Source organism: Oncorhynchus nerka, linkage group LG20 (genome assembly GCF_034236695.1).
Source record: "Oncorhynchus nerka isolate Pitt River linkage group LG20, Oner_Uvic_2.0, whole genome shotgun sequence".
NCBI classification, from domain to species: domain Eukaryota; kingdom Metazoa; phylum Chordata; class Actinopteri; order Salmoniformes; family Salmonidae; genus Oncorhynchus; species Oncorhynchus nerka.
Genome location: NC_088415.1, coordinates 43,453,406 through 43,479,458, shown reverse-complemented (window position 1 = coordinate 43,479,458; position 26,053 = coordinate 43,453,406). Strand labels below are relative to the sequence as shown.

The 26,053-nt window shown below is 41.0% G+C and overlaps 1 protein-coding gene and 1 long non-coding RNA gene across 4 annotated transcripts in view; both read left to right on the top strand.

The window, feature by feature from the left end:
* Nucleotides 1-26,053, top strand: part of LOC135562986 (uncharacterized) — a 119,482-nt gene that overhangs the window by 34,223 nt on the left and 59,206 nt on the right. The window lies entirely within an intron of this gene.
* The window catches only part of stat6 (signal transducer and activator of transcription 6, interleukin-4 induced), a 56,812-nt gene that overhangs the window by 15,312 nt on the left and 15,447 nt on the right, over nt 1-26,053 (top strand). For all 3 annotated transcript variants that reach the window (XM_029622841.2, XM_029622839.2, XM_065005525.1), the window contains 8 exons: nt 3,640-3,782; nt 3,902-4,046; nt 7,035-7,118; nt 7,464-7,653; nt 13,607-13,716; nt 14,062-14,210; nt 19,495-19,611; nt 20,664-20,840. In XM_029622841.2, the coding sequence (XP_029478701.1) occupies nt 3,652-3,782; nt 3,902-4,046; nt 7,035-7,118; nt 7,464-7,653; nt 13,607-13,716; nt 14,062-14,210; nt 19,495-19,611; nt 20,664-20,840 (1,103 nt within the window). In that variant the 5' untranslated portion in view covers nt 3,640-3,651. The remainder of the gene's footprint in view (nt 1-3,639; nt 3,783-3,901; nt 4,047-7,034; nt 7,119-7,463; nt 7,654-13,606; nt 13,717-14,061; nt 14,211-19,494; nt 19,612-20,663; nt 20,841-26,053) is intronic.

The window sequence follows — 26,053 nt, the reverse complement described above, 5'->3', positions numbered from 1 at the left end:
TTGCCATAGGATGGAGGCAAATGTTTGCAGTTTTTAATATGATAACTGATGATCAGTGGGCCCTGACCACCCTGGTCGGTAATTTGACCATGCTTACTTCAAGTTTAGATAGCTGGCCGCTAGACTAACTTGCCAATCTAAAAAGTGTTAGCTGACATGGGCTAATTGAATGACTGCTGATGCACAACCAGATTTTTAAATTGCACCTGGGATGTTCTATTATTCTAATTCTCAACAGCAAGTTGAGACACCGACTGAGTTTTCCAAACTTTCGACTGGTACAGTATATACAAAAGTATGTGGGGGGGGGCCAGCACCCTATTCAAATGACACCCTATTCCATATGGGCCCTGGTCAGAAGTTGTGCACTTTAAAGGTAATAGGGTGCCATTTGGGAGCCAGAAAATGTTTTCACTAAAGAAGAGCTCTTTGACTAGAATAGCAGGTGATTGATCATTGTCAAAGTGTGTGTTTAAGATTAACTACATTGCAGTCTGGGCTCGAATTCACAAAGAGTTTTAAAGTAAGAGGGCTGATATACGATCCTATTTCCCTTTTAGATCATAATGAATACAATTATATGAATACTCTGAGACTTTCTGTGAATACGGGTCCTGCACTCCAAATAACTACTAATCACAGTATGTGACCAAGATTAGGAATTCTGCACTTCAAACATGCCAACTGACAGTACAGTACAGTTAGAGAGAAACAGGAAACCATGGCGCTAGCCATAGGTTGCTTCCCAAATGGTGCAATAGGCTACGTACCAAATTGCACCCTATTCCCTACATTGTGCACTACTTTTGATGGGCTCTGGTCAAAAGTAGTGCATTATGTAGGGAATAGGGGTCCATTTTGGATGTAGGTCACACAGCCATATACTGTAGAGAAGAGGAAGAAGTGAAAGTGTTGTAGCGCCACTAAACTGGGTCCTAGTCATAGGGCTGGGCGCTATCGCCAAAAATCCATGATGCAATAACTTTCCTGAATTGATTAACGATAAAATAACGTAAATAATACGTTTATAACATTAATGTGCACCACAGTTTTTTATTTTATTATCTTTTAAACTACCACTACTAGTTTGATGGTTGTAGCCATCAATTGCCCCATTAACAATCACACATCAAATCAAATCAAAGTTTATTTGTCACGTGCGCCGAATACATCAGGTGTAGACCTTACAGTGAAATGCTTATTTACAGGCTCTAACCAATAGTGCAAAAAGGGTGTTAGGTGAACAATAGGTAAGTAAAGAAATAAAACAACAGTAAAAAGACAGGCTATATACAGTAGCGAGGCTATAAAAGTAGTGAGGCTACATACAGACACCAGTTAGTCAGGCTGATTGAGGTAGTATGTACATGTAGACATGGTTAAAGTGACATATGCATATATGATGAACAGAGAGCAGCAGTAGAGGGGTTGGCGGGTGGCGGGACACTATGCAGATAGACCAGTTAGCAATTTGATTACCTGTTCAGGAGTCTTATGGCTTGGGGGTAAAAACTGTTGAGGAGCCTTTTTGTCCTAAACTTGGCACTCCGGTACTGCTTGCCATGCGGTAGTAGAGAGAACAGTCTATGACTGGGGTGGCTGGAGTCTTTGACAATTTTTAGGGCCTTTCTCCTACACCGCCTGGTGTAGAGGTCCTGAATGGCAGGCAGCTTAGCCCCAGTGATGTACTGGGCCGTACGCACTACCCTCTGTAGTGCCTTGCGGTCAGAGGCCGAGCAATTGCTAAACCAGGCAGTAATGCAACCAGTCAGGATGCTCTCGATGTTGCAGCTGTAGAACCGTTTGAGAAATATATTTAATTTCAAACCTCACATTTCTCTAGTATAGGCTACTTATCGTAATGAACATTATCGTCAAAATGCTTGTGATAAGTGATCCGTATGGTCAGTGTTGATCATTTTCAGTTTATCGTCCCAGTTCTACAGTATCAGATACAGTATTGGTGCTTTTCACCCCATGTTACACAATAATACCACTCTTTACTTTTTCTCTTTACCTTTTGTTTTACAGGTGAAAATAGGCTGTAGGTGTATTAAGATGTGACAATATTCAGCTATGTGTAACAACACAAACACAATACCGTAATTTCTGTATTGTCATCTCTTGGCTCTAGTATAGCTACACCTGTGGGCCAAACAACACAGGAAGTGCTAGCCTCTCCTGTCCTCCCCAAAACAGATTTCAGAACACCCAGAACCAGATAGATTGGGGGGGTCGGGCATTATATTGTCTTGTTGGGGACTTGACCCTCTCTATATCCTCACTTTACTCACAGACTTTTACTGCCTTCATGTCTTGTGCTAGCCTCTCCTCCATGTGTTTCAGATTTAGAACACTCAGACCAAAATAGATTGGGGATCAGTCTCACGACTGTCCTGTCTTGTTCTGTACTGTTTATCCTACTGCCATGTATTGTCTGCTCGGCATGTCTTGCATTTGCACCGCATTTCTTCTGTTGTTCTCACAGCACTGTTTTTGTTGCTTTAATCTGTTGAGGGGTGATGGCATTGCGTTATTGTAAGGGTTTTCCTGTGGTGAAGGAGAAGCGGACCAAAATGCAGTGTGGTGGTTATTCATGTTCTTCAATTTATAAAGAAACTACACATGAGATAACTAACAAAAACAACAAACGTCAGAAAAATTGCAAACACAAAAAGTCCCATATGAGATAATCTGAAAACCTAAAACAGTGCAAACACAAAGACAGGAACAATCACCCACAAACACACAGTGAAACCAAGGCTACCTAAGTATGATTCTCAATCAGAGACAACTAATGACACCTGCCTCTGATTGAGAACCATACTAGGCCGAAACATAGAAATACCCCAAAACATAGAAAAACAAACATAGACTGCCCACCCAACTCACGCCCTGACCATACTAAAATAAATACAAAACAAAGGAAATAAAGGTCAGAACGTGACAGTTATTAACATAACACTAGATGGACAATGATGAAACATTTTACTTGTCTCAGTCCCTCCACTGTCCTGTTGGGGACTTACTGTATGTCATTTTATTACTGAGTTAGGATAATAATTGACATGTCTGGAAGTGACTGTAAAGACAGTGACTGTTCTGAGGGGTATACTACAAAGCAGAATCGAGGAGTTAGCCAGCTAACTTTGATAAGCAACAAGAAATAACTATAGCTAAACTTAGATATATATATATATATTTTTTTTGTTAAATCAATTAGACCATGCCCATTTCAAGCTTATCTTTCAAAAAAAAATGTAAAGACTACATCCGCGATTCTGATCCTGCTTTGTAGTGCACCCATCTGGTGTTTTGGTGTTTGTATTGATGCATTGACCCTACATTGACCTCGTGTCAATCTCTAAAAAAAAAAGACCTCTTTATGATGGATTTATATTCACAGATTTATCTCAAATATTCCCTATTCCCTTTGGTTTAAGATGGAATTCAATCAAAGCTTCATTAGCTGCCACATTAACTGTTAATAACACAGCAATGTGGCTTTGAATGAATTGAGCCAAAGGGTTTGGTAAAACATTGTGCGCTATATAGGGAATAGGGTGCTATTTGTGATGCAGCCTGTATGTTTATGGATATATTACATCATTCAATGGCCTTTATTCCTGTCTCTTCCAGCTCTGCTTCACCATGGCACAGTGGACGCAGATGAAACAGCTGATCCCCTATCTGGCCACACAGATCCTCAACGAGCTCTACTCCCCCTCCTTTCCCATGGACGTCAGGTGCTACCTGGCCAACTGGATCGAGGAGCAGAGATGGTATGACGCACACATAAAGCATACATACAGTCTGAATTTTGACAAATAAAAGTGGGAAAGTGGATACACAAACACACCCTAAACACACCTCCCTCTCGCTTTCTTTCTTCCCTCCCCAGGGAGGACTTTGAACCAGAGAAGGTAGACCAGGAGCCCCAGGCTCTGACCCTGCTCGATCAGATCATATCCTGCCTACAGAATCTAGCCGGGCAGAACCCCAATGTGGTGGAGAGGATGAGGCTGCAGCGTATCTCCAGGAACATGGTACAGTAGATACACACACACTTATCCTCTCCACCAAACACACACATACACACACACACACTTGTAAAAATGGATTCGCATTCAAAATCCTATTTTCCCTAACCCCAACATTTTTTACTGAGTGTTTTATTTTTATTGCCCAGGAAATTAAAATGAAGTTCTTTTTTTCTGTCCAACAATAAGAATCTCAGTCTTATCTTGATTTAGCTGGAGGAAATTGTGAGCCATCCAAATATTTACAGTCACTTTTAATGAAACTGGGTTCCACTTGATCTCCATCATAACATAATGAGCACAACAGTATTCTTTTTCGCAAAACTGTAAGTCATTTCTCATTGATTTCACACACAATGCAAATGCTAAGCACATTGTTGCTATACAGTAAACTCAACTCTACAAAAGACGCAAAACTCAGTTGTGCAAATCATTTAAAAAAACATTTGGTCACAGCTGATACAAATTACTCGAATGAATGGGAACCTCTTTTGCACTTGTGCAAAACTTCTTCGCACAATTGTTTGATCAACAATCAGTCCTTAATTCAGGCATAAAAGAGTTCACCTCTGAGTTGCTGTTTGCAAGAATGGGCCAAGTAAGAGGCCGAGGGCAAGGACAAAGGAGAGATAGAGGGGCCCTCATATGAAATGGAAAAAGGTGAAATGAAGCCTTTTGCTTACGGATGTTCATGCTCTTGAGTGACATTCTTTCTGCATTGCTCATCTTTGGTAAAAAAAAAAACATTTTTGGGAAACACTAATACAGACCATGATGTGATAATATGTTTACTTACCTTTTAAGGTCATACTATAATTATAGTACCAACAGATGGCACAGACATACTGTATAAAAGAAGGCTAACCATGTTAGGGTATATTGATAGTTGTAGTTAGTATTTATTGGGCCATTATGTAACGATTGATTGAAATGAGTTTTCTTTAGATAACAAGTTGTATGTTTTGATGGAGGTAATTGATTTGGTGTAAGTTTGTTAATTGTTTTGAACAAGTCCATTCTGTTTGGACAAAGAAAAAGAAAAACTGTAAATCAATACAGTCTTAAAATATATCCGTGGAGCTAAAATAAATGACACATAAATGTAAAGCGGAGTATTTTCTGTGTAGCAGTGAAAATCAATGCTGTGCTTTCTGGTAACGCTGCCAAGGTGTAACATTTATAAACTGAACAGTAACGGACCCAACATCGAACCTTGTGGAACGCCACGTGATATCTATTTTCTCTGAGTTATGTTCACCAAGGGTAACAAACTCTTGACCAGTTAAATACTTTAGGCCCTGAACAAAATTTAGAGCTGGATCGGAGAGACCAACCCACCTCTCCATTCAGTCCAGAAGGACATCATGGTCAACAGTGTCGAATGCAGCACTTAAATCCAAGAGTACAAGAGAGCTGTTTGGCATCTGTGTTGGCTCTAAGATAATTAACCACTAAGGCTGTCTGTGCTGTGGTGGGCACAAAAAACAGATAGGACTTTTTCAAAAAATACAGCTAGCGCTTAAAAAATCATTTAGCTGTTTAAAAATCTATTTCTCCAGAAATGTACTTAAGAATAGAAGGTTGGAGAGTGTCCGAAAATGTATAACAGCTGAAGAATCTAGATTACTTTTCTTCAGACACATAGTAGTTTTTACTGTAGTGGGGAAAGTGACTGTGAACAGGGAGTGATTAACAATAGCTTGCACTTCTTCAGATATTCAATTCTAAACAGTTTTGAAGAAGGTGGTGGGGATAAACCTAACCCTAACCTAGAGGGACCCCCCCTGAGGAAGTTGATGACACTATATCTAAGCAATTTCCTGTTCTAGAGAGGAAATGCATGTTTAGGTTACACCAGCGGATGAAGGCTATTTATACATATTCACAAATTTGTTTGGGAATCTCTACATGGAGCTAATAAACATCAACAAATAGGCCACTGACAGCTGTCAGTGTTGCTAGCTAGCATGCTAACCTTATGTAGCTCGCTAGCTAACTATCTTGCTAACCTAATCTACCTCATGGGTTTGTATAAAGTGGGCATTTCGGATTTGTCACTTCAAGCCCTAATACACTGAGTGTACAAAACATTAGGAACACCTTCCTAATATTTGCCCTCAGAACAGCCTCAATTCTTCAGAGCATGGACTCTGCAAGGTGTCGAAAGCGTTCCACGGGGATGCTGGCCCATGTTGACGCCTATGCGTCCCACAGTTGTGTCAAGTTATCTCGATGTCCTTTGGGTGGTGGTCCATTTTTGACCCGCATGGGAAACTCTGTGTCTCAAGGCTTAAAAATCATTCTTTAACCTGTCTTCTCCCCTTCATCTACATTTATTAAAGTGGATTTAACAAGTGACATCAATAAGGGATCATAGTTTTCGCCTGGATTCACCTGGTCAGTCTATGTCTGTGTCATGGAAAGAGCAGGTGTTCCTAATGTTTTGTACACAGTGTATATCACACTTGAACTAAAACGATACCTAGTTGACTTAAATTGTTGGCAACATCATGGGTAATCTTCGGCCATCGTCTTTCAGCTCTAAATAGTGGATTTCTACTGGTGTGGGCATTTGACCCTAAACCTTAAACCTAAAAGAGCATATTTACTCTTCAGTATTGTTCTTGTTTTCCTATTTTGTCAGGACATTCTGGTCAAGTCCACACACACACACACACACACATACACACACACACACACACACACACACACTGTGGTGTGTGTAGAGAGAGAAACTGTAGAAATAGAGAAACTGAAAATACAGGTTTGAAAACATACAGTTCAGTAGCCTAGGTGCCAGTCTGTTTCTACTCTCTAGCCAAGTCCTTATGAAATTGTCACACATGGAGTTAGCAAGATAGCGCAAACAGTTCTAGGACCAGTCTAACAGTTCTCAGTACTCAGAGGGAACATGTTGTCCTCAGTAATAATGTCATCTTATATTGAATCAACTGACCTGACTATGTGGATATGGTCTGGTGTTCTGTCTTCCAGAATATGTTCCGCTCCCAACCTTTCCAGCTGGTACTCACAGTCAGGGATGTCCTGAGGAAGGAGAGAGAGCTGCTCAGTCAGGCGGTAAGTGTAACAGAGCCTTTAGCTCAGCGTGCCAACACAGTCTTGTGGCACAAAGGATGGCCACAGAAACCACAAAAGTTCACTTCCAACACAAAATATGTTTTGGATTGTTAACATGATAAGAAAGCTGCATGTAAAAATGTTTCCTTTTTTACATTTGACTTTTAAAACATTTGAATGTTTAATATGTGGGCATAATAGGTAATACCAGTCCGCCCCCCTCCTCCATAGTTTACCCAAATCCCCTCACTCCACTTCCCCCTGGCCCCAACCCAGCCCAGGACCCCATGGGCCCTGCCCCCACCACCAGACACACCTCTAATACTTTGTCTCCCCCATCCACAGTCTACCCAGTTCCCGGCCCTAGCCCGCTTCTCTCAACCCCCAGCCCAGGATTCCATGGCTGCAGCGCCCCCTACCAGAGACGTGGACCTGCTTGTGCTCAAGGTGCTTGAGATCCAGGACTGCAGACAGCAGATCCACCAGCTGCAGGAGGAGCTCAACTGGGAGAGGCAGAACTATGAGTCCATGCAGGGTGAGAATTACCAAAGACACGTATTACTAAGACGGGGAACAGTTAGCATTTCCCCATAGCAAAACATGTCACACTTAGCCGCAATGCTAAATCGAGCTGAGCATTTGCACAGTAAATAGTTATGGGAGAAGCGGAACTATGAATCAATTCCGGGGCGTGAGATGGCTGGGGATAAAGAGATTCTCTGGTACTTTGTATACTTTTTAGCCAGTAGTTCTGAAAGTAGCGCTCACGAGCCAAAAGTGGCCCTATTTAGTAGACGTTTTTCATAAAGAATTGACTTACAGCGTGCATACATTATGTGCACCACGTCATTGTGCATCTTGCTACCTGTCACTTAAATGGCGAGGTTCTGAATCTCATTGGCTGGAACTCGCATTGCTAGTGGGCTGGTCCGTGTGGGAGGAAATGTAGGGAAAATGGTGCCGCACAGCTTCCAGTAAACAGTCGCTTTTAAACGGTAATTCTGCTCATAGATTATGCATGTATGAACTACACATTGACACATTCAGCTCAAGTAAAAAAAATAGTTGTCGCTAAATTTCCAGAGCATGTCTTTAAGTAATATTTCCCCCTTAGTCATGCATGGACTTTTATGGGATGTGACGTAAAATGAGACTTGGGACTTGGACTTGTCCCTTTATGGATTCGTCCCAAAATGCCACTCAGCAGACATTTTTATCCAAAAAGACTGTATATTGAGTCCATACATTTTTTGTCAACTTACCAGTTGAGCCAGTTGGAACCTATACAAATCTGGAAGGAAGCTACAGAATTTAACACAACATACTTCTTTGATCTGGGTTAAATGTTCTGACAAATTGGCCCCCATATGGCACCCTATTCCTTATATAATGCACTACTGTTGACCAGGGCCCATGGGCTCCGTTAAAAAGTTGTGCACTATGTATAGGGAATTTGTCAGTTGCCACTTGGGACACAACCTAAATATACTGTATGGATTATTACTCATGCTCAGACTACTTTGTCAGCTACAATACATGTACAGTGGGGCAAAAAAAGTATTTAGTCAGCCACCAATTGTGCAAGTTCTCCCACTTAAAAAGATAAGAGAGGCCTGTAATTTTCATCATAGGTACACTTAAACTATGACAGACAAAATAAGAGACATCCTCTTCTGCAAACCACTGGAAACCAGGACAACAGGAGAGGATATTTTTAAAGTACTGGACAGCTTTGTGACATCAAATGGACTTTGGTGGTCAAGATGTGTTGGTATCTGTGCTGATGGCGAAAAACCCATGACAGGGAGACAGCAGTTCCTCCTGACGCCACTTGGGTACACTGCAGCATCCACCGAGAGGCTCTTGCTGCCAAGGGAATGCCTGACAGCTTGAAAGACGTTTTGGACACTACAGTGTAAATGGTTAACTTAGTTAAAGCAAGGCCCCTGAACTCTCGTGTATTTTCTGCATTATCCAATGATATGGGCAGCAACCATGCAACGCTGTTAGAAAATACAGAAGTCCGCTGCTCATCAAGGGGGAAAGTATTGACACGTTTCTTTTTATTGGGAGATGAGCTTATAGTTTTCTTTACCGACCATAATTTTCACTTGTCTGACCGCTTGCATGATGATGAGTTTTTCACATGTCTGGCCTGTGATGTTTTTTCTCACCTGAATCTGAATCTAGGATTACAGGGACTCTCCATAATTATATTCAACTATATTCATCATGCTGTTAAGACACTGATGCCCTTTGCAACCACAGTGGATTCTCGGCCCTCACTAGCATGAAAACTAAATACAGGCACAGACTGTGTGTGGGAAATTATTTAAGAGTCTCTCCAATACAACCCAACATTGCAGAGTTATGTGCATCCTTTCAAGCACACCCTTCTCATTAACCTGTGGTGAGTTATTCACAATTTTTGATGAACAAATAAGGTTTTATATATAAGATGGCTAAATAAAGAGCAAAATGATTTATTATTATATTATTATTTGTGCCCTTGTCCTATAAGAGCTTTTTGTCACTTCCCACGAGCCGGGTTGTGGCAAAAACCTCACACTCATTCTTATGTTTAATAAATGTATTGTTTAGTGTGTGTGTGGCAGGCTTACAATGATGGCAAAAAATAACATTTGAGAGTGTGCTGACCCTGGTGCTAGAGGGGGTATGCAGCTGGAGGTTGAATGTTTGACTATAAAAAGTTTGGGAACCATTGCTCTAGAGCACATATGTCAGAGTCAAGGCCCGCGGGCCACATCCGGCCCGCAAGAAGGTTTTTTACGGCCCCTGGGATGATCTTGTTAGAACGGCCCGCAGCAAGCCGGCAGCCCGCAGATCTTTTACACGCACCAATACTACATTTCCCACAATGCAAGGTGACTTGTCTGACCGAGCAGTAGGCTGCTTCATTTCAATATTTATTGGCACAGCAGTCGTCAGCATCACAGTAAAATTAACTTTCAGATACCCATCAAAAATGGGCGGAAGGTGGATACTGAGAACCGGGGTTTCAAACAAGGTGGGAGTCGGAGTATATGTTCACGAAGGTAGCTGGAAAACCTGTGTGTCTTCTGTGTGGAGAAAGTGTGGCGGTACTGAAAGAGTATAATCTGAGACGACATTATGAAACGAAACACGCGGACAAAAACAAGAATATGGACATGGAACAAAGGCTACAAAAGGCAGAGGAATTAAAACGAGGCCTCAAATCTCGACAGGCTCTGTTCAAAGCCAAATCACAAGGCCAGGCTGCTGTCAAGGCCAGTTTTATTTTTCTAAATCAGCCCGGCCATTTACGGAGGGGGATTTCATCAAAAACTGCATGATTAAAGTTTGTGACGAAGTTTGCCCAGAAAAAAGGCAACTCTTTTTAAATGTGAGTCTGAGCAGAAACACCATTAAGTAGACCAGTTGTCCATCAATCTAAAAGAGCAGCTTGTGAAAAGGGAAAAGATTTTATTGCATATTCCTTGGCTGTGGATGAGAGCACCGACATTTCTGACATTGCCCAGGTCAATTTTCATCCGCGGAGTGGACTCCAACCTAAGCGTGACACGTCCTATGCATGGCAAACTACGGGGCATGATTTGTATGAAGAGGTGTCAAGATGTGTAAATGAGATGGAGCTGCCTTGGGAAAAACTTGTGGGTTTGACAACCGACGGAGCACCTGCGATGTGTGGACACAGGAGCGGACTGGTGGCGAAGATACGGGAAAAGATGCAAGAGGAAAACGCGACAGGTGAGCTGACAGCTTATCATTGTATCATACACCAGGAACAACGGTAAAGCCTTGAAAATGGAGCATGTAATGAGCATCATTGCAGAGTTAACTTTATCAGAGCCAAAGGTTTGAATCACCGCCAGTTCAAGGCATTTCTGACGGAGTTAGAAACGGAGCATGGTGATTTGCCTTATCACACAGAGGTGCGATGGCTAAGCCAGGGAAAGGTGCTTCAAAGATGTTTCGAGCTTCGTGAGGAGATTTGTCTGTTCTTGGACAGCAAAGGGAAAGACACAACACAACTCGAAATGTTTCTGTGTGAAATGGCTTTTCTGTGTGACATTACGAGTCATCTGAATGCAATAAACTTGCAGCTGCAGGGTCGGGATCGTGTCATCTCTGATATGTACAGTACAGTGAAGGCATTTAAAACCAAACTGACTCTGTGGGAGACGAGATGCGGAAAGAAAATTTGAGCCACTTTCCCAGCTGCCAGACCATGAAAGAGAAGCTCTCTACCAGTGCGTTCCGAGCACACAGTTGGCTGATAAAATAGGTATGCTTGCCGCTGACTTTCGACGCCGATTTGCTGACTTTGAAGCACAAAAAAGCAGGTTGGAACTGCTCGGTAACCCATTTGCTGTTGACGTGGAAAGCTCACCACCAAACCTCCAAATGGAGTTGATTGACCTCCAATGCAATGATGCACTGAGGGCAAAATATGCGGCAGTGGGTGCTGCGGAGTTATTTTCCTCCCCGGCACAATGCCCCAGCTGCGCATCCAGGCTGCTCAAACGTTGTCTATGTTTGGCAGCACATACCTGTGTGAACAACTGTTTTCTTTGATGAACCTGAACAAACATCACACAGAAGTCGACTTACTGCTGAACACCTCCACTCAATTCTGAGGATTTCTTCAGCTCAGAGCCTTACCCCGAACATTGATGAACTTGTGGAAAAGATGGGACACCACCAAGTATCACCCTCAACCTCAAACAAGTGAACATTACTGTGCAATCACATATTTAGAGTTTTTACTCAGTTCAAGTTTAAAAGTTAAAATTTAATATTTGTTTTCACTGCATGTTACTTCTCCTTAAACAAAGTGTTGTTTTTGATTAATAGATTTTTGCACTTTATTTTTTGTATTTCAATCCAATTATATTTTAAAAATATTTCAGTTGAGTGGATGATAGAAAATTGCTATTATTGTTTTTTCTTTGAAGTAAATTTAGCCCACTTTTGCTAAAATAGAAAATATAGTCTACTGATGGTGCCTTGAATACCGGTTTCTTTCATTTAATGTTCATGTTATGGGGATATTTATATAAAGGAAATTTGTCTTTTGTGTCTGTTGAAAATTAAAGATTACTGACAGAGCCATAAGAAAATATTGCTTTATTTATCTGATCATATTGTAATATATTTGTTAGGTTTTCAGTAGGTTCAATTAGGTTCACTAGACTATATGCGTCATTTAAAAAAATTTCAATGAACATTCGAACAGTCCGGCCCTCGTCTTGTAGCTGATTTTTTTATTTGGCCCTCCGTCCATTTGACTTTGACACCCCTGCTCTAGAGGAACCAGGCTCTGAGGGGTGGCCAGTCAGTCCCCTTCTGGCTGTGCCAGTGGAAATTATAAGAGTACATGGCCATTAAGGCCAGATCATTCTTCAAGATGTTCAAACATTCATAGATGACCAGCAGGGTCAAATAATAATCACAGTGGTTATAGTGGGTGCAACAGGTCAGCACCTCAGGAGTAAATGTCAGTTGGCTTTTCATAGCCGAGCATTAAAAGGTCAAGACATCAGGTGCTGTAGAGAGAGGGAAAGACAGAGCTTTTGAATATCTCCCAGGATACATAGAGTTCATTGTTGCCTGCTGACTTTAGCAGACATAAAACATAGGAAGAAACTCCCTGTTGCTGAGAGACTGGGAACAGAGAGCTGGGCCAGTATTCATTAAGTGTCTCAGATTAGGGGTGTTGATCTTGGATCAGGTCCCTCACTGTCCATGGGATCTTATTCTACAAAGCACTCCTGTTCTGAAACACTTTGTGAATACGGGCCAATGACAATATATGATTGGACAAAGCCATTGATCAAGTGACACCATTAATTCCACAATAGTGCATTTAAGCCAAATGAAGTCAGTTTAAGATGGCGTCTCAATGAGACATAACATGAACAGTTGAGCTTCTCCAGGAAGTGAAGTTGCAGGCTAGCTCAGTGCTTCTCCCTCTCATTGAGTAACTCAATTTGAAGAACGACCGGGTTACTGCAGGCTGCCATAAGCAACTCAAATTATCCTTATAACTTCTTCTGTGCACAATTTTAAAATAATCCGTTCAAGGACATACATCTGGTGTGTTAGAAGCAATTATTGGTACCATGATTGTCTTAAATTTGTATTTATTTTTTACACTAAGATTAACCACGAAGATAGTAATTTTTCCATTCGCTATAATGGGGGATCCTGTTTTCTGCTAACAATGCCTGCAGTACCGCGGTCGTCCTTGAACTTCCTTGGCTTCAGTGAGAGGGGGGCAGTCATTCTCCCCTGACTTGTACAGCTGCCTCACGCTATAGAAACAGGAGATAGGCTCCTGGCTTATGGGCCATTCTGGCTCGGACAGGGCTACTTTGACTGCGTTTACACAGCATGGCAAATTCTGATATATTTTTTCACTATTTGGTCTATTGACCAATCAGATCAGCTCTGGAAAATAAATGTTCAATTTAATTGGGTGACAGGCACTCTCCAGCAGACCCAGACCAATGGGATGGACCCAGGCATGTCAGAAGTCACCAAACTCCAGACTAACATCAAACAGCATGAGTACAATGGCCAAGTCATAGCCAAGGTAAGCTATTACGTAACACGCACACATACAATTGTTGTTCTCACGTGTGAGCCTGCTATTGTTATGTCTGTCATGAGAGACTATACCTGAATTTGTCTAAAACATTTTGCGATGGTGTGCCCTTCTGAACATGACCCTGCTACACCTATACTCTAAGTGGATCTCTATGGCCGGAGGGCCGTCTCAACTGGTTTTGTTTGTCTCTCCCTGTATGAACTGTTTGTCTCCCTGAGGTCGGAGTTTCCCAGTACTGTAAACTGTGTTTGCCTTTCTCTGCATAACTCTCTCTCTCTCTGTAAGCTAAACTGTGTGCGTACGTGTGTTCGTGTGTGTGCCTGTTTGCAGAAGCGTGTCCAGCTGCTCCAGGAAGCAGTGTCTAGTCTGGAGAAGTGTCAGTCTCGTCTGATCAACAGGATCAAAGCCTGGAGGTGGGAACAGCATCAAGCTACTATTGGACACCCCTTCGATGACAACCTCAGCCCTCTGCAGACGTGGTGAGGCCTGCGCGCGCGCGCGCGCGCGTGTGTGTGTGTGTGTGTGTGCAGTGGTGGAAAACATATGAATTTGTCATACTTGAGTAAAAGCAAATGCTATACATAAAGTTCCTTATATTAAGCAAACCTGACGACACTTTTCTTTTTTATTTACACACAGACAGACTCGAACACTCAGACATCATTTTTAAAAATGTAACTAGGCAAGTCAGTTAAGAACATTCTTATTTACAATGACGGCCTACCAGAAGGCAAAAAGCCTCCTACAGGGATGGAGGCTGGGATTAAAAATTTAAAATATAGGACAAAACACACCAAACGACCAGAGATACAACACTACATAAAGAGAGACCTAAGACGACAACATAGCATGGCAGCAACACATGAAAACACAGCATGGTATCAACACAAAATGACAACAACATGGTAGCAACACAACATGGTAGCAGCACAAAACATGGTACAGACATTATTGGGCACAGACAACAGCACAGGGCAAGAGGGTAGAGACAACAATACATCCTGCAAAGCAGCCACAATTGTCATTAAGAGTGTCCATCATTGAGTCTTTGAATGAAGAGATGGAGATAAAACTGTCCAGTTTGAGTGTTTTTTGCAGCTCGTTCCAGTCGCTAGCTGCAGCAAACTGAAAAGAGGAGCGACTCAGGGATGTGTGTGCTTTTAGGACCTTTAACAGAATGTGACTGGCAGAATGGGTGTTGTATGTGGAGGATGAGGGCTGCAGTAGGTATCTCAGATAGGTGAGGCCTAAGAGGGTTTTATAAATAAGCATCAACCAGTGGGTCTTGCAACGGGTATACAGAGATGACCAGTTTACAGAGGAGTATAGAGTGCAGTGATGTGTCCTATTAGGAGCATTGGTGGCAAATCTGATGGCCGAATGGTAAAGAACATCTAGCTGCTTAAGAGAACCCTTACCTGCCAATCTATAAATTAAGTCTCCGTAATGTAGCATGGTAGGATGGTCAGTTTGGCAGCTGTGATGAAAGAGGAGCAATTACGATAGAGGAAACCAAGTCTAGATTTAACCTTAGCCTGCAGCTTTGATATGTGCTGAGAGAAGGACAGTGTACCATCTAGCCATACTCCCAAGTACTTGTAAGAGGTGACTACCTCAAGCCCTAAACTCTCAGAGGTAGTAATCACACTGGTGGGGAAAGGAACATTCTTCTTACCAAACCGCATCACCTTTGTTCTGGAGGATAAGACAAGGTTAAGGTCAGAGCTTGTTGGACACTAAGAACACTTTGTTGTAGAGTGTTTAACACAAAATCCGGAGAGGGGCCAGCTGAGTATAAGACTGTATCTTCTGCATATAAATGGATTAGAGAGCTTCCTACTGCTTGAGCTATGTTGTTGATGTAAATTGAGAAGAGCGTGGGGCCTACGATTGAGCCTTGGGGTACTCCCTTGGTGAGAGGCAGTGGCTGAGACAGCAGATTGTCTGACTTTATACACTGCACTCTTTGAGGTAGTTTGCAAACCAGGACAAAGACCCGTCAGAGACACCAATACTCCTTAGCCGGCCCACACAAATGAAATGGTCTACTGTATCAAAAGCTTTGGCCAAGTCAATAAAAATAGCAGCACAACATTGCTTAGAATCAAGGACATCATTTAGGACCTTTAAGGTTGCAGAGACACATACATAACCTGAGCGGAAACCAGATTGCATACCCGAGAGAATACTATAGACATCAAGAAAGCCAGTTAACTTGTCAATAATGAACTTTTCCAACACTTTTGATAAACAGGGCAAAATAGAAGTTGGCCTAAAACAGTTAGGATCAGCTTGAGTTCCCCCTTTAAATAAAGGATCCACTGTGGCTACCTTCCAAGCAATGGGAACCTCCCCAGAGAGGAGAGACAGGTTAAAGAGGTCAAAGATAGGCGTGGCGATGATAGGGGTAGCAACCTTAAAGAACAAAGGGTCTAAACCATCTGAACCAAATGTTTTTTGGGGTGAAGTTTAAGGAGCTCCTTTAGCACCTCGGACTCAGTGATCGCCTGCAGGGAGAAACTTTGTAGCGGGGCAGGGTAAAAAAGAGGGAGGAGCATCAGGGATAGTCACATTAGAAGGGGTGGGAGATGAGGAAATGTTGGACGGGCAAGGAGGCATGGCAGAGTCAAATAGGAATCCTGACTTAATGAACTGGTGATTAGAGCTCAGCCATGTGCTCCTTGTCAGTGACAACCATATCATCAACATTACGGGACATGGGAAGCTGTGATGAGGAGGGTTGGGTATATTCTCCAGGTCTTTAACCATTTTCCAGAACTTCTTGGGTTACACCCACAGAGAGAACTGCTCCTTAACTTCTTATGGTATAGGGAACGGTTGCGTCCCACTTGGGCAAAAGCCAGGGAAAATACAGCGCAGCAAATAAAATAAAAATGATATAAAAATCAAACTTTCATTAAATCACACATGTAAGATACTCATTTAAAGCTACACTCGTTGTGAATCCAGCCAACATGTCAGATTTTTTAAAGTATTTTCGGAAAGCATAAAAAGCTATTATCTGATGATAGCACAACAGTAAACATAGAGGGTAGCATATTTCAACCCTGCAGGCGCTACACAACTAAAAATAAAATATAAAACATGCCTTACCTCTGACAAGCTTCTTTTGTTGGCACTCCAATATGTCCCATAAACATCTCAATTGGCCCTTTTGTTCGATTAATTCTGTCCATATATATCCAAAATGTCAATTTATTTGGCCTGTTTGATCCAGAAAAAAACAGCTTCCAAAATGCGCAACGTCACTACAAAATATTTCAAAAGTTGCCTATAAACTTTGCAAAAATATTTCAAACTACTTTTGTAATACAACTTTTGGTATTTTTAAACGTTAATAATCGATCAAATTGAAGACGTGTCTATCTGTTTTCAATAGAGGACGAGAGGAAACTAACGCTACATTTCAAGTCTAACGCAACTCTCAACAGTGTTGCTCATTTCCTAGATGGCCGGACTTCTTCATTGCACAAAGGAATAACCTCAACCAAATTCCAAAAACTGGTGACATCCAATGAAAGCGGTAGGAACTGAAAACATGTTCCTAATAAATATTGTTTGCCAATGAGAAGTCAATGAACAGACAGAGACCTAAAAAAAAAAAAATCTGAACGGTTAGTCCTCAGGGCTTTGCCTGCTACATATGTTCTGTTATACTCACAGACATGATTCAAACAGTTTTAGAAATTTCAGAGTGTTTTCTATCCAAATCTACTAATAATATGCATATCTTATATTCTTGGCATGAGTAGCAGGAAGTTGAAATTGGGCACGCTATTTATCCAAAAGTGAAAATAACTTAACTTAAGAATAACTATAACTTAAGAAGTTAAAGTAACTAACTTTGCATTGGCTTCTTCTGTGGTGTCCTCCCATGAACACCATTCTTGTTTAGGGTTTTATGTATCGCAGACTCGTCAACAGAGATGTTAGCATGTTCCAAAGATTTCTGTAAGTCTTTAGCTGACACTCCAGAATCCTTCTTAACCTCATTCACATACTTCACATACTTTTTCCAACCTACACTGTGAATGTTTAAATTATGTATTCAATATAGACAAGAAAAATACAATAATTTGTGTGTTATTAGTTTAAGCACGCTGTGTTTGCCTATTGTTAGATGAAGATCAGATCACATTTTATGACCAATTTATGCAGAAATCCAGGTAATTCCAAAGGGTCCACATACTTGTTCTTGCCACTGTATGCATAACAACAGCATTCCTTCATATACATAGAACTCGACTCACATAGGCTACCTGTAAACAGTCAACCATACCACAAAGATGTTCAGATACCCGAGGAGCCATGTTACTCTGTCCATACGCACGGACAAGCAGACACATGCCCAGCCGCCGAGACACATGTCCCTGCCCCCCCACCTCCATGCGCACGCGTACCCGACTGCATTCATCCATATAAAACAACTTCTCTAGGCAAATGACAAATTAAACAGCTAAAGCCTATGGGGAAACACATATACAAATGAAGACGCTCAAGTTTCAGATTGTGGTGTTTGAATATTAGAGCCTTTTTATGCAAACTGTTTGCAAAGGTTAATCCTCTGTGAATGATTGGTTTGTCTAATCAGTTAGGACACACATTAACATGTGTATATGTTTGCAGATGCACGATTCGAAGTGTAACATTGCTTTGTGACCAACTGCCATATCCCCCTCCCCTCTCTCCCACCTCCATTCCCCCCCTCTCTCGTTCTCCCCCCTCTCAGTTCAATTCAAAGGCTTTAATGGCATGGGAAACATATGTTAACATTGTCAAAGCAAAGTAGATAATGAATAGAAGTGAATTTAACAATAAAAATGACGAGTAAACATTACACTCACAGAAGTTCCATAAGAATAGAGACATTTCAAATGTCATATTATGTCTATATCCAGTGTTGTAACGATGTGCAAATAATTAAAGTACAAACGGGAAAATGAATAAACATAAATATGGGTTGTATTTACAATGGTGTTTGTTCTTCACTTTTTTCCCTTTTCTTGTGGCAACAGGTCACAAATATTGCTGCTGTTATGGCACACTGTGGAATTTCACCCAGTAGATATGAGAGTTTATCAAAATTGGGTTTGTTTTTGAATTCTTTGAGAATCTGTGTAATCTGAGGGATATATGTGTCTCTAATATGGTCATACATTTGGCAGGAGGTTAGGAAGTGCAGCTCAGTTTTCACCTCATTTTGTTGGTCTTCTCTTGAGAGCCAGGTCTGCCTACGGCGGCCTTTCTCAATAGCAATGCTCACTGAGTCTGTACATAGTCAAAGCTCTACTTATGTTTGGGTCAGTTACAGTGGTCAAATATTCTGCCACTGTGTACTCTCTGTTTAGGGCCAAATAGCATTCTAGTTTGCTCAATGTTTTGTTAATTCTTTCCAATGTGTCAAGTAATTATCTTTTTGTTTTCTCATGATTTGGTTGGGTCTAATTGTGTTGCTGTCCGGGGCTCTGTGGGGTCTGTTTGTGTTTGTGAACAGAGCCCCAGGACCAGCTTGCTTAGGGGACTCTTCTCCAGGTTCATCTCTCTGGCTCTTTGATGGCTTTGTTATGGAATATTTGTGAATTGCTTCCTTTTAGGTGGTTATAGAATTTAACAGCTCTTCTGGATTTGGATAATTAGTGGGTATCGGCCTAATTCTGCTCTGCATGCATTATTTGGTGTCTCTCTCTTTCTCTCTCCCCCTTCTCTCTGATGAATTTAACACTCTATCTCTTCCTCTTCGAGGTGTGAACAACTCCTGGGGGTGAACGGGAAGTTGAGACAGGAAGTGATGCTGGCCGGGGAGCCAATCCCAGAGCTGCAAGAGAGACTGGGACGTTTGCTGCAAACTCTAATCCAGAGGTTGGTTGTGTTACCTATAATAGTGCGCTACTTATGACCAGGGCCAATAAGACTGGTTTAAATACTAGTGCACTCTATAGAGAATGCTGTTAGTTCTATGTTCACTTGCATAGTCCCCAAGTAAATCCCCTGTCCTCTATGCTTTGTATGTTGTATTGTCCTGTAATGTTTGTTAACCCAGAACTAAAATTGTGTACTATTTGGTACCATTTATGTTTACGTGGGCTGTCCATGAGAACGTATATGTCCTGTATGGAGTTTTAAAGACCCAAATCACATTTCTGTGGAAACAGACAGTAAAAGCTTATCTTAGTCCCTCATCCCTCATTGACTGTGCTTTCAACCCACACTGTAGGCTTATTAAAACACAGTTTTGTGTTTTCTTGATATGTTTGATTAGTTATCTAGTTCGTTAATGTCGTGGTATTATGTATTAGAAAACGAATTTGCCTTCACTGAAATGTCTTCAGTTTGAAAACCAAACAAAACGTTTTTTTTGTGGGCCCTTCTGGAACCCACTTGATTTAACGTTGTCCTCCCTTTATGACCTGTCAGCCAGCCAGCCCACTGGACACAGATGTCAGTTCAACATCTAGTTTTGATTTACATTTGATTGAGTTGTCAACTAACGTGAATTCTACGTGCATCTAATCAACAAGTATATAAAAGTTGGATAAAAAAAAATGTAAAACACTAAATTCCTTTACATTGATGACTTTTTGTAAATTCACTTAGTTTTTCCATGTTTATTCAATGTCGTCACATTGATTTGTTTATTGTTGAAATGACATGAAAACAACGTTGATTCAACCAGTTTGGGCAGTTTGGGAGGGCCTTTCTAACACCTAGTGTTATGCCTGAGTCATATCGTTGTTGCGTGTCATATCATTTTTGGGTGTTATTTTCCCTTTTTCATGAAATGCTCAGAATCGACAATGTTTCCCCAGACAAGTACCCCTGTTGCAGCTCTCTGGTGGGGGGACATTATGGCTACCAGTCCACATATCACAGACCCATTGATCATTCTACTAACTCTATTTCTATGGTTGCAGCTCGCTGATGGTGGACAAGCAGCCTCCCCAGGTGATTAAGACCCAGTCTAAGTTCTCCACCACGGTGCGCTACCTGCTGGGGGAGAAGGTAGCACCCGGGAAACCAGTCCTCTTCAAGGCCCAGATCATCACTGAGGCCCAGGCTAGGAACCTCGGACAGCTGGGCAGCTTACCCAGGTCAGTGATGTAGTGGAGTACTTCTCAACATTTTTTGTACCGGAGACAGGCAAGCTACAGTCTTTTTTGTGTTGGGACCAGTATGTTATGGTCCTTCTTCCTGTGACTGCTTCCATCAGCGAACCGGATGTTGAAAAACACTGTGGTGGATGGTTAAGTTTGCATCACTACTGTCTTGCTGAACTACAGTGGGTATCATATATATTCACCACGTGGATTTCTTCACATTTTATTTTGTTACAAAGTGGGATTAAAATGGATTTAATTGTCTTTTTTTTTTTTTTTTTTTAATTTTAGTAATTTAGCAGACACTTATCCAAAGCAATTTACAGGAGCAATTAGGGTTGAGTGCTTTGCTCAATGGCACATTTTCACCTAGTCAGCTCGGGGATTCGAACCAACAAACCCCCGGTTACTGGCCCAAAGCTTTTAACCGCTAGGCTACCTTTTTTGTCCATGATTTACAGAACATAATCAAAGTGGAGGAAAAATAAAACACTTATTTACCTTGATTAAATAAGTATTCACCCCCTAAGTCAATACAGGTTAGAAACACCTTTGGCAGTAATTAGAGCTGGGACACTTCTTGGGTACGTCTCTAAGAGCTTTACACACTTGGATTGTGCAATATTTGCTTATCAATCTTTTCAACATTTTTCAAGCTCTGTCAAGGTGTTGGGGTCTTGCCATACATTTTCAAGCAGATTTTAAATCATAACTGTTGACCACTCAGGAACATTCAATGTCTTCTTGGTAAGCAAGTCCAATGTAGATTTGGCCTTGTGTTGTAGGTTATTGTCCTGCTGAAAGGTGAATTCCTCTCCCAGTGTCTGGCTTAAAGCAGATTGAAGCAGGTTTTCCTCTATTATTGTGCCTGTGCTTAGCTCCATCCCATTTGTTTTTATCCTGAAAAACTCCCCAGTCTTTGCCGATGTCAAGCATACCCATACCATGATGCAGCCATCACTCTGCTTGAAAATAAGGAGGTAGTTACTCAGTGATGTGTTATTTTGGATTTGCCCCAAACTTAAGGTTTTACATTTAGGCCAAAAAGTGTATTCCTCTGGGGTTTTTTTTTTTTTTTTGCACAGATGTATTTACTCACTTGCCAAAGTATTTTTTATTTAAATGGAAAATATGGCATTGTTTCTCTTTGTTTATGTGAAGTGATAGGAGGAATGTTGTGAAGACGTCTTGTTTGTTTGTCATCTGCTTTTGCATTGTGTTGACATGCATGGATTGATATTTTACAAATTAATTTGATATCATTTATTATTAATATTACTTTAGTGCCTTGTTGCAAACAGTATGCATGTTTCGGGAATATTTGTATTCTGTATATTTGTATTCTTCTTTTCTGACGGACCTTATGTATGTTGTATGTATGGGGACAGTGAAAGAGTTAGTCATTCAAAATTCATGTCAACACCTATTATTTCACACAGAGTGAGTCTATGCAACTTCTGTGATTTGTTAAGCCACATTTGACTCCTGTGTGCAATATAGGCTTGCCTAAAGAAAGGGGGTGAATACTTACGCAACGACTATATATTTGTTTAATTTAATTTGTAAGAAAAAAAATTGAATGAACTTTTTACTTTGACATTATGGAGTATTTAGTGTAGATCAATGACAAAAATAAACCAAATTAATATATTTCCATCCACTTTGTAACACAACAAAATGTGAAAAAAAATCCAAGGGGGATGAATACTTATAATACCCACTGTATGAGACATGAAGCATTGTTGTCCTGGACCTAGTAATGCCATGACCTGGTTTGTGATCAGAAGGTAGAGAAAAGCTATAGAGTTGAATTGGTCTGTTAAAGCTCCTGCCAATGTTGTTTTGTAGTACACATCATTTTTCACCAGTGGGAGATTTTGGATTGAGGAAGTTAAATTAACTTCCTGAAACTAATTTAATATTGGCTATTTCTTTGTTTACATATTTGTCTGCTAGCATTTGGCTTCCTCTATTACTTGTTTACACTTAGCCCACTCAGTCAATTAGACAGAATGCATACAAACTCAAATAGATTGTAAACCCATGACAAGATAGCCAAAAAGAGTCTAATCTCTATCTGATTAGAGAGTTAACGTTACTTATAATAAGGGTTACGTGGAGAAAATCTGACACCTCTGGATTGAAAATGGATGGCCCTCCCTTCAGCAAAATATATATTTTACTTAAACCCCCCCGGAACGCTTAAAAGAAAACAAGTGACCGTCCCCTATACCCAAAATAATAATTAAAACAAAGTGGATAGCAGAGAACATGTTTACCATTTACTCTCACTTCTTGGACAGACCAGAGTCTTAGATATGTCGTTTTAGAAACTGTTCTAAATAGCTTAATCAATTGATAGTGACAGAATTTACTTCCCAAGCAAAGTCAATTTCTTGTCTCCTCAGCTATAAAAGGTTGTAGATCAGCTTCTGAATGTCAAAGAAACTAAACAATGACATCCCCATATACATTGGAGTCACATCTTTCCTTGGTTCTAGCATAAAGCAAGATTCTCTGGTTTGATGAAACCAAGATTGAACTATTTGGCCTGAATGCCAAGCATCAAGTCTGCATGAAACCTGGCACAATCCCTACGGTGAAGCATGGCGGTGGCAGCATCATGCTGCGGGGATGTGTTCCAGCGGCAGGGACTGGGAGACTAGTCAGGGTCGAGGGAAAAGTGAACAGGGCAAAGTATTGAGAGATCCTTAATGAAAACATTGCTCCAGAGCGCTCAGGGTCTCAGACTGGGGCGAAAGTTCACCTTCCAACAGGACAATGACACTAAGCACAAAGCCAAGACAACACAGGAGTGGCCTGGGACAAATCTCTGAATGTCCTTGAGTGGCCCAGACAGAGCCTGGACTTGAACATCTCTGGAGAGACCTGGAAATGGCTATACAGCGATGCTCCCCATCCAACCTGACAGAACTTGAGAGCATCTACAGAGAATAATTGGATAAACTCTCCAAATACAGGTGTGCCAAGCTTGAATCGTCATACCCAAGAAGTCTTGAGGCTGAGTTTGCCAAGCACATTTTTTGTCCATTAAAATAACATAAAATTGATCAGAAATACAGTGTAGACATTGTTAATGTTGTAAATGACTATTGTAGGTGGAAACGGATTATTCTTTTATGGATTGTCTACATAGGCGTACAGAGGCCCATTATCAGCAACCATCAGCCCTGTGTTCCAATGGCACGTTGTGTTAGCTAATCCAAGTTTATCATTTTAAAAGGCTAATTGATCATTAAAAAAACCTTTTGCTTCTTTACTCAGGACAACAGTTTTCAGCTTTGCTCTCTGTATAGCTATTTCCAGGTCTCTCCAGAGATGTTCATGTCTGGGCCACTCAAGGACATTCAGAGATTTGTCCCGGAGCACAGCTGAAAACTGTTGTCCTGATTAAAGAAGCAATAAAACTGGCCTTGTTTAGACTATTTGAATATCTGGAGCATCAGCATTTGTGGGTTCGATTACAGGCTCAAAATGGCCAGAAACAAAGAACTTTCTTCTGAAACTCGTCAGTCTATTCTTGTTCTGAGAAATTAGGCTATTCCATGCGAGAAAGTGCCAAGAAACTGAAGATCTCATACAATGCTGTGTTTTACTGAGGTCAGGGCTTTGTGGTGGCCACTCCAATACCTTGACTTTGTTGTCCTTAAGCCATTTTGCCACAGCTTTGGAAGTATGCTTGGGGTCATTGTCCATTTGGAAGACCCATTTGCGACCAAGCTTTAACTTTCTGACTGATGTCTTGAGATGTTGCTTTAATATATTCACATATTTTTACCTCCTCATGATGCCATCTATTTTGTGAAGTGCACCAGTCCCTCCTGCAGCAAGTCACCTCCACAACATGATGCTCCCACCCCTCTGCTTCACGGTTGGGATGGTGTTCTTCGGCTTGCAAGCCTCCCCCTTTTTCCTCCAAACAAAACAATGGTTATTTATGGCAAAACAGTTCTATTTTTGTTTCAGTAGACCAGAGGACATTTCTTCAAAAAGTACGATCTTTGTCCCCATGTGCAGTTGCAAACCATAGTCTAGCTTTTTTATGGCGGTTTTGGAGCAGTGGCTTCTTCCATGCTGAGCGGTATTTCAGGTTATGTCGATATAGGACTCGTTTTACTATGGATATAGATACTTTTTAACCTGTTTCCTCCAGCATCTTCACAAGGTCCTTTGCCGTTGTTCTGGAATTGATTTGCACTTTTCGCACCAAAGTACGTTCATCTCTAGGAGACAGAACGTGTCTCCTTCCTCAGTGGTTTATACTTGCATGCTATTGTTTGTACAGATGAACGTGGTACCTTCAGGCATTTGGAAATTGCTCCGAAGGATGAACCAGACTTGTGGAGGTCTACAATTATTTTCTGAGATCTTGGCTGATTTCTTTAGATTTTCCCATGATGTCAGGCAAAGAGGCACTGAGTTTGAAGGTAGACCTTGAAATACATCCACAGGTACACCTCCAATTGACTCAAATTATGTCAATTAGCCTATCAGAAGCTTCTAAAGCCATGACATAATTTTCTGGAATTTTCCAAGCAGTTTAAAGGCACAGTCTACTTAGTGTATGTAAACTTCCGACCCACTGGAATTGTGATACAGCAAACTATAAGTGAAATAATCTGTATGTGAACAATTGCTGGGAAAATGACTAGTGTCATGCACAAATTAGATGTCCTAACCGACTAACCGCCGTAACTATGGTTTGTTAACAGGAAATGTGTGGAGTGGTTGAAAAACAAGTTTTAATGACTCTAACCTAAGTGTATGTAAGCTTTCGACTTCAACTGTATATACATATCTTTTTAGAATATATTTGCCTTTATTATTCCCCACAAACCTTACCACCCCTCCCCCAATTGGAGTAAACTAATGAACAATAACACTTAGGCTTCTACTTCCAGTTAATACGTACTATATACATTTTACAGACACAATCAATTTTACAATAGATATGTTTTGTTTGTTTTTAGTCCAGGCCTTCCTCTATTTCTGATGTCCATCCAGTTTGATTTCTATTTGCCATATATTTGTAACTGTGCTATTTCACAAAAGTTCTGAACCTATATACATTTTACAGTCCCTGTATGTTTTACATTTGTTATCTTGTTTTTATTAGTCCCACCCTTCAGCTCAATTCAACCCCTCCCATCTATCACTTAACAGTATCCATATTGGATTTCTATTTG